At 38.9% G+C, this 14,422-nt stretch overlaps 1 protein-coding gene across 2 annotated transcripts in view; it reads left to right on the top strand.

Moving 5' to 3' along the window:
• Positions 1 to 11,869, top strand: part of LOC125970340 (guanine nucleotide-binding protein G(o) subunit alpha) — a 50,782-nt gene extending 38,913 nt beyond the window's left edge. The window contains exons 6-8 of one of the 2 annotated variants that reach the window (XM_049722517.1): positions 1,481 to 1,610; positions 6,031 to 6,184; positions 7,479 to 8,620. In XM_049722517.1, coding sequence (XP_049578474.1) covers positions 1,481 to 1,610; positions 6,031 to 6,184; positions 7,479 to 7,621 — 427 coding nt within the window. In that variant the 3' untranslated portion in view covers positions 7,622 to 8,620. Of the gene's footprint in view, positions 1 to 1,480; positions 1,611 to 6,030; positions 6,185 to 7,478; positions 8,621 to 10,555; positions 10,710 to 11,022 lie in introns of those variants that run through there. The other variant, XM_049722516.2, reaches the window with a different exon arrangement.
• The last annotated feature ends 2,553 nt before the right edge of the window (positions 11,870 to 14,422 follow it).

Below are 14,422 nucleotides of genomic sequence, written 5' to 3' on the forward strand. Positions count from 1 at the left end.
ATTTAGGCAATAAAATCAACTCAATGCTGTAGTATTTCGTTACCGTGCCTAAATAGTTTCGACTCAGTTACTATTACTGGGCACTATAACACCGACTGGCAAGCCTTGGTATGACTGTATTGATCTGTAATTCATCAGCCTTCCTATTATTCTATTCATGGAATGAAGAACCTGGTTGCATTCACCAGGGATTCATTTCCTCTCTTGGAAGACACTTAAAACTGTACTGGTAGCACAAAATTGATGCGAGTGATCCTTCTTCCCAAATTAGACTTCAGGAAACCTACTGAAGCCCGCATCCCATTACTGTCTCAAGAATCAGAAGTGAGAGAGGAATCGGAAAAACTCTTAAGTGGATCTTGAGTGTTACGATCGATGCAAAACGGTTCAAGAAAAGATCGTGGAGTGCTTTGAGGCAGAGAATAGCCTAAACTCTCAATTAGGCATCCCCTACTCAATAGGTTATGAGATCTACCTTCCCCATTATTCTGCACATTAAAATGGGACCTTCCACGTGACTTTCTAAACACAGAAAATAACCAATATTAAAAAAACGTGCCAATCACAGCACTAGTAAATGACAACAAATATTAAGAATGCAAACTTAAAGACCACTGATGCAAGTGCAACACTTCTATAGTGATTATAGATTATAATCCAGAATCAGTACTAAATTAATAAGATGCACTAAAATGATCAAATGATGTACAAAATGGTTGATGTAAAATTGCCACACAATTTGACATACAATTTACCTTGAAGCTCAATGTTAATTGAAGAAAATAATTGCTCTCTTTTGTCGAGTGAAGTTTTGGTTATCAAGCGATTTTTTTTTTTTTTCCTTCAACTCCTTAATTTAAGAGGATAGTGTTCTCAGGCTGTTTTGTTAAATGTTCATTTTATTTCTGTTTCAGTTACCTCACTTTTGTTTTGAATAAATTCAATACAAGTAAGCATCTATTTTGAGTTCAGTTAAGTCCACTTTTAAGTTTCATAATAGTACCATCGCAGCATTAACATGTACAGTTCACAAAAAAAGTGACAAAATACACAAAACATAAAACAATTCAGCAAAAGACTGAATGACTTTCAGTGTTCAAATGTCTCCAGTTCCACTCATTAGAAAACTGATAAATCCTGCCAGGTCCAATGAAACAAAACGTCCAGCAAGTGCTCGGCGAGACTATGCAAACTCCACAGTAGTAAAGCACTCAGAACTGCGAGGCGGACTTATTAAAAATGACCACATCGTGCTGCCTCATTAAATATAATAACATATAATAAACATATTTTACTTTGAATAAGCGTGGTCCTCTCTGAGGTTACATAAATGAACACCCCTTTCCAATATTTGATTGACAACGCTATAATTAAGCAGAGCTGTCAGATATTCCTATAATGCAACGTGACCGTTAACTGAATCAGATGATGTTTTTAAAGTCTCGTCTGTAAATGTGGGAATGTGTTTTACATCTATCAGGCTGTTTGATGTCGGAGGCCAGAGGTCAGAGAGGAAGAAGTGGATCCATTGTTTTGAGGACGTCACTGCCATCATTTTCTGCGTCGCACTCAGTGGATACGACCAGGTGTTGCACGAGGACGAGACCACGGTAAGGAAACACGATGCCTCTCTTTCGCTGTTTACATTGAATGATGGATTTACAGTACACCTACTACAAGTTGATCCAGTTTCCTCAGATACAGTATGCATCATGGCAGTATTGTGAGACAAATATGTGTGCGTATGTCAGGGAAGTGAAGATCCGACAGTGCAACTGGAATGTTGTCCAACAGATGGGATCAATCTTCTCATTGAGTGGACTTGATTGAAATAGATCTAGCAATATACCCGGTATCTACCCAAACAAAAACAACATAAACTCAGTGGTTACACAGACCAATAACAAGGGAAATCATAAGCCAATGGTGACCAGTTGACTGATACCTTTTATCTTTTGTCTTTTGACCCCATGGAGGGTAAGTCAGTATAGGTCAAACTCGTCGGAATGTATTATTATATCGTGTTTCTTCACATGTTCTACAATTCAATAGCAATGAGTCCAAGGTTTACCCTGCCTCTCGTTCAAAGTAACAAGGGACAGGCTCCCAGGAATCTCAACTTCAACTTCATTTACAGAGCATTTTAAAAACAAGTGCAGATGCATAAAAAATGCTGTACATAAAAATCTAACATATGAAAACAAAGACAGTTAAAATAATACATTAACGACAAAAACGGATTTAAGACCTGCATTATGAATCCACCCTAAATTGTGACTCTATAACAGATTTTAAGAGCATACAGCATTTAATAGGGGTTTTAAAATACATCTATTTAATCAATGTATGTCAGCTACATTGGAAGGTGTTGGACTAGTGCAGCGACGCTGGCCACACATCGACACAAAATCCTTTTTAGAAGTTTTATAAGATCGATTGACTATATATAATTAATGAAATACTTATGTATATACTCAAACGTCCTAATACACTTTTAATTTTTTTAAATGTTATTTATAATCGACCTTCATTCACTATGAACAACTCAAAAAAGCCTCTCGGAACACAATGTGTTTGTGACTTGTGAAAGAAAACAGACAGAGGTGACAGAAACGGTACCTCGCTGGCGATAATCAACATTTCATGACTGGAAGAGGTTGGGATATAATTTCGAGTTTTTGTTTTTGCTTTTACGGGTTTGGCCACCAAAAGTACAAGATGACATTTTTTACTGCTGGCTTCCCTTCTATTGCCTGCAGCTAGCACTGTGATGTCATTGTGACGTGGGCCATAAAGAGGTCCATAGCGAGAACCAAGAACATGAAATTGTACCAAAGTATGAAACATTTAATCCAACCACGGGTGTCATTATCAAATCATCAATCAATCAATATTAATTACTTTCTTTCCACTCACCGGTGTTGTCGCCTGTTGCTGAGGGGGCGGAATCTGTCAAAGTTATGTCGTCGAGGGAGATGGGGGTCTGTCTCAGTGCTTTAGGATCATAAACACCATATTGTTGTTCTACCCCTAAAGTTTACAGATAATTGGGAAATGTCTTTTTTCTCATGAACTTTATTATATTACACATAACGTTATTAAAGTCACAGTCTTGTAACAAATGAGAATTGTGGCTTGGGCTTTGGAAAAAGAGAATCTTCTGGAAAAATAGAAAAGTACGGGTGTGTCCATTCGTTTTGAAAAACTCTGTTCCGAGTCTGCTTTTAGATCATTGGAGCAAGCCACAAATGCCTTCGGGTAAACAAACCGTCATTGGCTCATTTCATCACCGAACAAGGAGAGAAAAGGAGAGCGAGACAATGATAGGCCAGGTAAGCCTGGATTTTAGGAGCTGCTTGGGAGTTGTCACAAACGTCCCAATTGTCAGCCTGCCCCTGGAATATTATAATAATATACTGTCACTGTATTTTTACATCAAACGTGATTTTTTGTACACAAACGTAAGGTTATGGAAAGCCTGTGTTGCCATGACATGCTTATTCCCTCGAATGTATTTAGTTGATGGTAAATGTCGACATTGATAGTCAAGCTGTTGTCATGTGACCAAAAACAAAGAGGATCCTTTGAATATTATCTATGCTGGTTGATATTTATAGGTCTAAAGTGTATTCACTGAGAATTAGTGCTCAGTAGCTGCTCTATTTACGCAGATGTCTTCTTGCCTCCTTGTGAGTTGGGAGCGCCGCTTAGTCTGCTCTTGTGGGATGATGTGTCATAGGGCTGATGTTGACAGTTGCAATCTGTGCAGATGTCTACCGCTGTGCTATTTTTAACACAACTGTGATCACGTTTGATAAAATACAATGTGTTTGTGATATCCCACTGTTATCTCCAAATGTCAGGTGCTTACTACTCAAATTGTCCAGTAATGAAAAAACAACAGTTTTCCTTCAATTCCCAGAAAGCTTTGTCTGCAGTGCTGCACCTACAGCGCTTTAATTAAGCATGTGGTTACTCATGAGACTGACGTACGGCACGGCCTACTTTAATGAGACAGTGTGCAATTACTACGCTAGAGTGAATTTATAATGACAGCATGAGGAAGAGAAGTGAGAACTCTGTCACAGAAGGGAGTTACAGTTCTCCTTTGGGTGAAGCATAACATATGAAAGGGAAGGTGACTCTTTCACATCTACAGTGCAAAACATTTTGCTGCTAGCATTTTATACCTCTCCTGTTCAAGTTGGATCATTGAAATGCCAATTCTGTTTTTGGGTCGACATTCTTGTGTGCGTTTGTGTATGTTTGTGCATGCGTTCCTACATGCGTGTGTGTGCTTGTGCGTCTGTGTGTGGAACTGAACGTTTATAAATAGTTGTGCAAACCTACACTCGCATTGTGTTTGAAAAAGGAAATCAATCAACAGGACCTTATACAATAGAATTGTGGTTTACTTCATGTAATCTATCCATCCATCAATTTTGTAATCTTTTTTTTTTTAGGTTGTTGGTTAATTAGAGTTTGACTGTATTCAATTTAATCCTCTTGCAGTTATGTTTATCACTCCAGAGCTCCTGTGTTGTCGCATTAAAGACAGTTAGAGTTATAAACTAAGACAATATTAATCCCAACCTGTCACCCATTAGTTGGCACTCAGATAATTTTAATTAACCAAAACAAAAATAATAATAATAATGGTGGCACTAGTTAGCATGTCCACCTCACAGTTCAGAGGGTGTGAGTTTGATTCCACCTGCAGCCCTCCCTGTGTGGAGTTTGCATGTTCTCCCCGTGCCCGCGTGGGTTTTCTCCGGTTTCCTCCCGCATCCCAAAAACATGCTTGGCAGGCCGATTGAGCACTCCAAATTGCCCCTAGGTGTGCGTGCAAGTGCGTCGTTCGTCTCTGTGTGCCCTGCGATTGGCTGGCAACCGGTTTAGGGTGTCCCCAGCCTACTGCCCGATGACTGCTGGGATAGGCTCCAGCACGCCCGCGACCCCCGTGGGGACAAGCGGTATAGAAAATGGATGGATGGATGGATAATAATGGGCAAAAAAAAGTGTTGATAGGCTAACTCCCCTTATTAGACTGTTGCCAGGTGAATTTGGTAGTGGTAACAGTGAAGCATGAAGTGAGTTAATCAATAGATATTAGATTGCGTGCGTGCTTGTGCGCGCACATGTGTGTTTGAGAGAGAAATAGAGCGAATGTATAAGGGTGTGTTCCGGGGAAGTGAGTCCCTTGCTTCCTGCTTTATGCTCCTCCTCGCAGCATCTTTGGTGCCTTCCACTTCACTTGTTCACTTGTTACGCTCATCCTCGGCTGACCTGTTGATGCAATCAGCAGTCAGATGTTCCACAGTCGCTCCGCCCACCTACAGGTATGAGGAAAAGTGGATAAGCGTTGCATGATTTCCTTTCATATGTGCGTGTTTATTTCATGCTCTCTGTTCACTGTCCTCAATCTGCTTTTTATCTATAAAATCACTGCTTCACCCGTTTAATGTGTTGCAATGGATAACAAAAAAAGTTCCAAATTCATGGCAATGAAATGCTATTTATTAATCGTGTCTTATAATTGCATGAAATGTTTGAATGACTTACGCTCTATTATTTAAGTAATAGATATTATCATGTAGGTCTGTATTTTCATGCATTGGTTCCCTTTAGCTAATCCAACAGTTTCTCTAATTTAGAACTATGCAATATTATTTTTCTAGCATGTATTTACCTACATAATCAAATGTCTGGTTTTATAATTAAAGTAATTTTCAAATGTACTGTCATTATAGCAAAACCCCACTGTGTACCTTAAGTGGTGATCTATGGCATCATACAATTAGACTGGGCAGTGACTCAACGCTAAAACGCTAACAATGCATGGCTTTAATTAACGCGATAATTATGTAATTACATAATTTACTTCATTCCGTTTTTCCTATTATATATATTTTTTTAAATGTTTTTTTCTGCATGCACATATTCTCATTTGCTGGATGAGTCTTTTGGTTTGTGTCCACCTACATGCGTTTGCATTGCAGACCATTTTAAAAATGTTTGTTTCCTCTGCAGAATCGCATGCACGAGTCTCTGAAGATGTTTGATTCCATCAGTAACAGCAAGTGGTTTCGAGAGACTTCCATCATCCTCTTCCTTAACAAAAAGGACATTTTTGAGAACAAAATCAGCAAGTCGCTTCTGTCCATCTGTTTACCTGAATACACTGGTAGGTCCACATATGACAGCAAAACTATTCAATTTTAACCTTTCATTCTGTTTCCCTCTTTGAATGGGACACTTGAATTACGGTAATCTAAATCTATTCAATTCAAATTACCCAAGTGTCATCGAGTCATCGTTCATTTCAGTTCAGTCTAATGTGTTTACAGATCCGCTTTGAGATACAACACTAACATATTAATTACAAAATATAAGGCTTTAAATATATTTACGTAAACACAGTTAACACCACTATCCAAACAAGAAGCAGTTTACATCCTCACCAAACTATATGCACCTATTTAAAGCCTCTAATCCCACTTTCAGACACATGACAAGCACACAGAACAGGCCCACAATATAAAAAATATTATTGACAACTGCATTCATAATGTTGTACTCTGTTAAACCAGAAACTGATATTTAGTGTAACTTTATGTAATGTACTGATTTTCCCCCAATACTGGCTGTGACTGCAGAATGGTCTAACTGTAGATGTCTGTGATGAATAGAGAGCAGCTGACAGGCTCATATTGAAGAGATGACAAAAGGAAAAAAAACAAGAAAAAGTGAGAAAGATAGAAACCATGTGTAATTGGGAAAACATTAGAAACAGAGAAATCAAGATTGTGGGAACACAGCGTGGAGAGGGACCAGAACAGCATGAGTGTGAGAAAGAGAAAATTCATATTCCAATCATTCCTCCTTTCCTTTCTTCATCTCTTGGCATGGAAGGACTGAGTGCATGTTCTGATGGTGTTGCATCTGAAACAGACAGAGAAGCCACAGTGCTGCCAACAACTGAGCGCCAGATATGTTACTGACACTTGCCCCACAGATGACTCTACTCATCACCATCTGACTCAATCTAACAGCGTTTTAACAAGGGAAAAGTTGCAAATCTCAGTTCTTAGTGTCACAGTCGATTATGGATGTGAAACACGGGGCATGCAATAGATTTGTGAAATGAATCAATACGTGCCGTGAATTACAATTGCCACCTTTGAGCTCTCGCTCATCTGCAGCAGTCCAAGAGTGTGGTGCCAAAAAAAAAAAAAAACACATAATTACGAAGGCAGTGGTACGTTCAGGTACATTGCTCAGGCCTAAAACCATAATAACACATGTTGTCTAATTTTAGAACTGAACACCTCCTTTTGTATTTGGTGGAATCATAGCAGCATATTAATCAAATGCAACCCGCAGAATGTGTTATTCCGTTCCAAAGCTATTATAATAATAATAATGGCTTAATGATGTCAATAATGTCAATAATATCTATGTTAACTCTGTTTCCACAGGGACAAACACATATGTGGAAAGAATCTCCTTCATTACATCTCAGTTCAACAGCAAGAACAAGTCATCGAAGAAGATTTACTCTTTGTCTTTAACGCTGCCACTGATGTCATCATCGCTGACAGCCTCCAACGCTCTTTCCTAACCTGATAATGTTGTGACCTCAAGGTCAACTGATTTAAAGCAGCTTGTGGGTTCAAACCAAACACATGTACAGTGAAACCTCTACTTACGTACGGCTATACTTATGAACATTTCGAGATACAAACCAAAGCCTCGAGATTTTTTTGCCTCCTCTTATGAACCAAATTCGATATCCGAACCCGTGAGGGACTCTGTCAGAGCATGTTAAGTGACGTGTGTGTGCGTGTCTCTACCCTTCACTCTGCCATTTAGAGCGTTAGCATATCGACAAGTTCATTCGTAGTTCGTCCATAGTTTTATAGTCAATCAGGTCTCCTCAGAAAGCTAGTGCAAATAGCGGTGAGCATAGGCAGAAGAAGGGGAAGCGAACGTAGAAGTTAAGCAAACCGTACATGATCCCCCACCGTCTCGCAAGCGCCGAGTCATCATGTCTTTCAAGATAAAGCACTTAAAATTAATTTTATATTTTGCATTCTTATGGGAAAATTGCTTCTACCAACCTACAATCTTGGACGGCTGAATAGACAGATGGAACCTTAAAGTTACCCGTGATATCACCATCATCTACTGTTTTTTATGAAAATACTAAAATTGGATAATCTGCAACACATTGCATTGTTCAACATTTAGTTCGCAGCAATTTATTTTTTATCATTGTTTTTTTTATGTATATTTTCCTGCACTGGATAAAAAGTGCCTTTATTGTTGCTCTTTATACTTATGGGAGCCATCTTCTTGTATGGGCCGAAGGAATAGTGTGCCGACTCAACCTGACACTTCTCAGAGAATACTTCAGTGGAAAATGACTTTATAGGCCCACCGGAGGCATCTTCTGCCATATTGCGTGCTGCTGAAAGTGTTTTTTTTTTTTCCTTATTGTCCGCAACCTTGCTCTAATAAGTCCAACATAAGCTGCGAAAAAAATTTATTGCATTTGTGCAGTTACATTGTCAAGTGGGACTTCCCCACTGTGGGATAAATAAAGTTCTATCTAATCTAATTTTACAATAGATTGGAGCTCTGCTGCTTCTGCTGCGTCATTCCCAACCAACTGAAAAACTTGCATGACATTTTCATTTAAAAAGGCCAGTCTGCATGACATTAACATGCATGTCACACCTAGAATATAGCAGATCTTATATCCCTTAATAGCTTTCATCCTAAAAGTTAAAATTCCATTTTATTCATTTTTTTTTAAAGGCCTGCCTGCTTAGATCTAAATTTCTATTTTAAGAACCAGGTAGATGACGTCTCCCGCTCCCATACATGGCGCGTCCTAATTAGAGTCACTGAGCAGCCTTAGGCTGTTGATCAGCTTGCTTTGTGGATGTGTGTAGTTCCAGCGTGTGTGTGAATTGTGTAGGGAAGTGTGTTTTTGCATGGGTGTATATACTGGTGATTATGAAGCACTAGAAAGTGTTGTGTGAGAGATAATAATATGAGTGGATTAACGACCCAGAAGGCACTTGTCCATCCTTTCCACACGCTGGCTGTCAACACACAAAGCCTTGAACACAGCTATGTAGTTTCAAAATGTCATGACACTCTTCATGATAAAAATAAATCAAGATATGAAATAGTTAATTTCATAGACATGTGCCGCTGCCTTGGAAATGTGACCTGATATTGCAATGCAATGTGCACGCAGCGCCTCCTCATTTTGTTTGTGCAGCTGTTGTTATTGTGCAGTCAGGTGTTGGCTTCATTGTTCTCTGGTTCATTGTGTGTCGCTGTGCATCCCTTATGTTGCCGTTCTATCTTTTAAATGTCTAAGAAGATAAATCACAGTTGATGAGTCAGTGGAATTTTCTTGCCTACAATTTCATTTTTCATGGTGGGAGGCAACCCACTGCTTTGTCTTGCTTCTGACTTTGTCTAAAGCAATACATTAATTTTTCTTCTCTGCGTGACATCGTAAACATGTGATCCATGTAATCCACGCATACAATTAGATGGAGCCTACAATTTGAGAATACAGTAATTATGACACCATTGTGCTTTTTCACTGACCTTTATTCTCTTATTTTTTGACAAATGGAAAGGTTTGTGAGAAAACTCTCCCCAAAAGTTAAGAGTGGGTTTTATTGACATTAGGGCCATCAGCCTGTCACTAAAGAACATTTTTCTATTGTTCTATCGATTATTCTATTGATTCTATCGATTGTTCTGTTCGATTAATCGAATAATCGGCTAAAATTAAATTTTTCCACAAAGTTTATTCCGAAACAATTTTCTACCAATTGCTGGATATTAACCAATTATCATTATTGATTTAGTGTTGTTAAGTTATTAAACACTACGCAATCGTTAAGCAATATCACATGAGGGATTGCGGCTGTACTCACTAATCTTCTTGACTCCACTCGGAAATATGTTTTCCAAGTTTCCGCTTCAAAATAATTCTAATCGAATTTATCTATTCCAGGGTGTCTATTGCCTTATCCTCTGCTGTGTTGAGTTTGCATGATGGATGGATGGATGGATGGATGGATGGATGGATGGATGGATGGATGGATGGATGGATGGATGGATGGATGGATGGATGGATGGATGGATGGATGGATGGATGGATGGATGGATGGATGGATGGATGGATGGATGGATGGATGGATGGATGGATGGATGGATGGATGGATGGATGGATGGATGGATGGAAGGAAAAAGTGCAGTGTCAGTCTTTGCTTAGGCTTTTACTCCTTATTCCGTAACTACCACTAATACTGTATGCCTTGTGATGGAATTTTTTGACATTGTATTGGAAATGCATTGAAATTACAATAAAGCACAACTTGAATAACTTGATGTGTGAAAATAATTTTTGCCTTTTTTTAACTTGATTTTTGTGGTTTTTAACCCAAAAAGAGTATCCTTCTTCCATTGTCTTACAAATCTTTGTATGCATATGGAAAACTCAACTGTGTCTTCTCTTCCACAGAATCGCATGCATGAGTCTCTGATGCTGTTTGACTCAATCTGCAACAACAAATTCTTCATCGACACCTCCATCATCCTCTTCCTCAATAAGAAAGATCTGTTTGCAGAGAAGATCAAGAAGTCGGCGCTCAGCATTTGTTTCCCTGAATACACAGGTAAGAGTCATTTCCACCGAATGCATGGAGATAGATGATACCAAAAATCTTGGTAGCAAACAACTTTAACATGCTCAAAAGCTTGAGTCAGCGCAACCTCTGACACTTCATAGGCCACACCCTCTTTCTTTGATTGGTTGATTTTCCTCCAGGATGTTTCCTTTGTGACAGTATAATGACAGTTTTCACAAAAGTGAAAAACCAGTGATTTGTTTGAAAATAGCAAACTGTCTCTTACAACCAAAACGACACAGATCTGAGATTTAAGGATCATCATGTCTAAGTGTTCCTTGTTTTCCCCGTATTTCCCCAGGACCAAACACCTACGACGATGCAGCAGCTTATATCCAAGCACAATTTGAGAGCAAAAATCGCTCTCCAAATAAGGAAATCTACTGTCACATGACCTGCGCCACAGATACAGGGAACATCCAGGTGGTGTTTGATGCCGTGACCGATATCATCATCGCCAACAACCTCCGAGGATGTGGCTTGTACTAAGCACATCCATGTAATACCCCCACCTACCCGCCCCTTCCTTTTTCCTTACCTGTCCTCTTCCACTTCGTCCTCCTGCTCAACCCCGTCTCTTCTGACACTGCTGTGGAAATGATGATGCTAACGATGCTGATTATTAAAAAAAGATGAAGAAAAATGCAGCTAGTTATATATTAATGAGGATAATAAAAAATATATTAGACATACATATATAAATACACTATATGTATATATATGTATGTACGTATGTGTGTATATACATACATATATATATATACATATATATATTAGTTTGTTCATTGCTTCCCCAACAATGTTCTCTGGCCTGCTGACAAGCAAACAAATCAATGTGTTTTGGAAGAAAACACAAAACTCTGCAGCCTTGAAACCGTCTTGAACAAATTTGATGAAAGTCTCTCTTCTAATCATTTTTTTTTTCCTGTGGTGTCTTATGTTGCTAACAAAACATCTTTTTTTATTACCTTGGATATGGATTGTCTTTTTGTTTTTGTTGATAATGTCTATATTTATTACATCAACAGCCTGTACACAGATTTGTATCCACAGTTTGTCTCACCTGACACATTTGTTGTATATTATTTTGTTTCTTGCAACAGTAGTGCTTATGTAGGAACGATTTTAAATAAATATGTGAAAATGTCTATCACTATATCAAACAGGTCAGCCAATCAAAACCTTTGAAAAACACTCAAGACCTAACAAACACAGATTAATTTAACATTGGTCTTTTGTTTACATTAGCAGAGACACTTTGGAGACCTTTGTTGGACATTTTCTGTCCAACTAGTATGACTTTACTGTTCCACAAGGAGGCCTGGCATGGACAGGAAGTGTTTCCCAAGCTGGCTTTAGCCTGACAGCCAATGGGAAGCAGTGCCAGGTGACACATGCAGGTACTGTACTGTACTGTAGATAGTAATGCCTTTAGAAGTGAGTACACGTTATAACTACCTTTCTCACTATTATAACCTCTACTAATATTCTCAATGTAAGGAAGTTTGGTCTTGGTTTGAAAATGGTTAATGAATTAATTTATTGATGATCACATTCTATCCCAGACATACTCTATCTATGGGTCTCTCTTTCTCCACATTTACAGTATGCACCGTCTTGCCTTTACGTCTTTCACGTCCATCCATGCATGGCACCCTTGGCATACGGCTATTATTGGAGGTGAGGTGGGGGTGAGGTTGTCGTAGACCCTCTCTCCCTCCCCGCTCTTGACATGTATAGCATGATATTACTCCAGCCTTTGTATAAAGTGACCAGTTACTCCAAAACTGGAAGAAAATAAGTTCCTCACGCATATTGTTAATATTTTTTAAAGTCATTAAAAATGGAAAACCGAAGAAAAGCACTTTGGAAAAAATATATTTATTAAAATAAATTGGCAGGATAAGTGCAGTGATTTAGGGAGAGAGATAGCTGCGAAGAGTCTCATTGGGGTCATTTCATTGTCAAGGCGACCCGAGTGTTGGGGTTCTCTTTGAAGACATTTGTTGTAGCCCCTTAGCCCATATATGTATGAACTGATGAAGCCCACAAATTGTCTTGTGAGACAACCAGAAGAGTCAAGCTGCAATTGATTCAGTGCCGTGCTTAGGAGACAGATGGTTTGTTCTTGGATTCAACCAGCTACTGTATAAACAGTTATGACGATTAAGGTTTTGAAAGCTGGAAAGACACTGTTATAGATTTTGGGGAAATTCTTGCAGCAACATCAATGTCAAATTGTTTAAGAAAAAAATCTGGATTTTTAAAAATCACACCTGTGACAGAAATGAACATGAGTATTACATAATGGTCACCATGGTCCAGCTCAGTGGCCTAGTAGTAGAGTGTCCGCCCTGAGACTGGAAGGTTGTGGGTTCAAACCCCGGCCGGGTCATACCAAAGACTATAAAAATGGGACCCATTGCCTCCCTGCTTGGCACTCAGCATTAAGGGTTGGAATTGGGGGGTTAGATCACCAAATGATTCCCGAGCGCGGCACTGCTGCTGCTCACTGCTCCCCTCTCCCCCAGGGGATGGATCAAAATCACATGGGGATGGGTTAAATGCAGAGGACAAATTTCACCACACCCAGATGTGTGTGTGACGATGATCATTGGGACTTTGACTTTAATATTCTACAATATTTCCTGTGCTTTGTAGCTACAGATTTTTTTCCCTTCTATATATCTCCCTTTTGTAAAAAAAATAAAAACACATTTTGCAATTTGTTCCAGCTAGACAACAAGCTGATTAGGAGCCACGGTGATCTCAAAAAACAATTTGTATTTGCTTGGAACTGTGCCCCATCTCCTTCTCTATCGTTACTGTTTTGCCTGTTTCCCTGCATTAGAACGCATTTAGCCTGACTCAGAACAATTAAATTATATGATAACGATATCTATTTTTTATTATTTCAGAAAAAAATTACTGTTCTTTCACGGGGAACAGGTTTCTTGCTGCGTCCGCTTGTTAGTGATGCCGCATGTTCTTACATGGCGATGTAAAACCATCCTCTTTTTCCTCCTTCCCCTGTTACTTATTCATTTGACACACCTTTCAGGTCTACAAAGAAAAGCACAGTTGCCACACACACACACATGCAGATTTACACTCACACACAATACATGAATATGAAAATTTCTTACCTATCCATGTCTATGTTAGCCTTCATCAGTCTTTCAATGTAGCCCTCTCTTTCTTGTCTTGATTTAAAGTTTTGAAAAGAGAAAGCAAGTGTGTATAATGCCATTATATAGCTTTTTTTTTGCATTCTGTTCTTGATACTTTCATTTGGTTTGTTTTTCTGATTTCTGTTCTCAAATCAGTGAATGCTTTTTTTCTGTGCAGCTTATTCTCTCTCTCTCCCTCCTCTTAGTGAATGGTTGTTATTTCATGTGGGATGTCCGTGATGGAAAAAACAATCGAATGTAGTGTTTACATTAAAAGCCACTGTTTTCATGACTACAAGAAAAACTCACTGATTTGTCTTTTGTGTATAAACCCTCTCAATGTTTGACTGTTATGCACAAACATAGCCAACTGTACTTTTGTGACAGTTGGTTATGCATACTGTGTACTGTACAGGAGCTAAAATATAGAATTGGGACCCCCTTTGCACCTGCAACAGGTTCCCAAAAGTGTCTTGATGGCGTTGAGGTCATGACTACACTGATGAGATCAGGTATGAGAAAGTGAAAAAT

This window comes from Syngnathus scovelli, chromosome 6, assembly GCF_024217435.2.
Source record: "Syngnathus scovelli strain Florida chromosome 6, RoL_Ssco_1.2, whole genome shotgun sequence".
Lineage (NCBI taxonomy): Eukaryota > Metazoa > Chordata > Actinopteri > Syngnathiformes > Syngnathidae > Syngnathus > Syngnathus scovelli.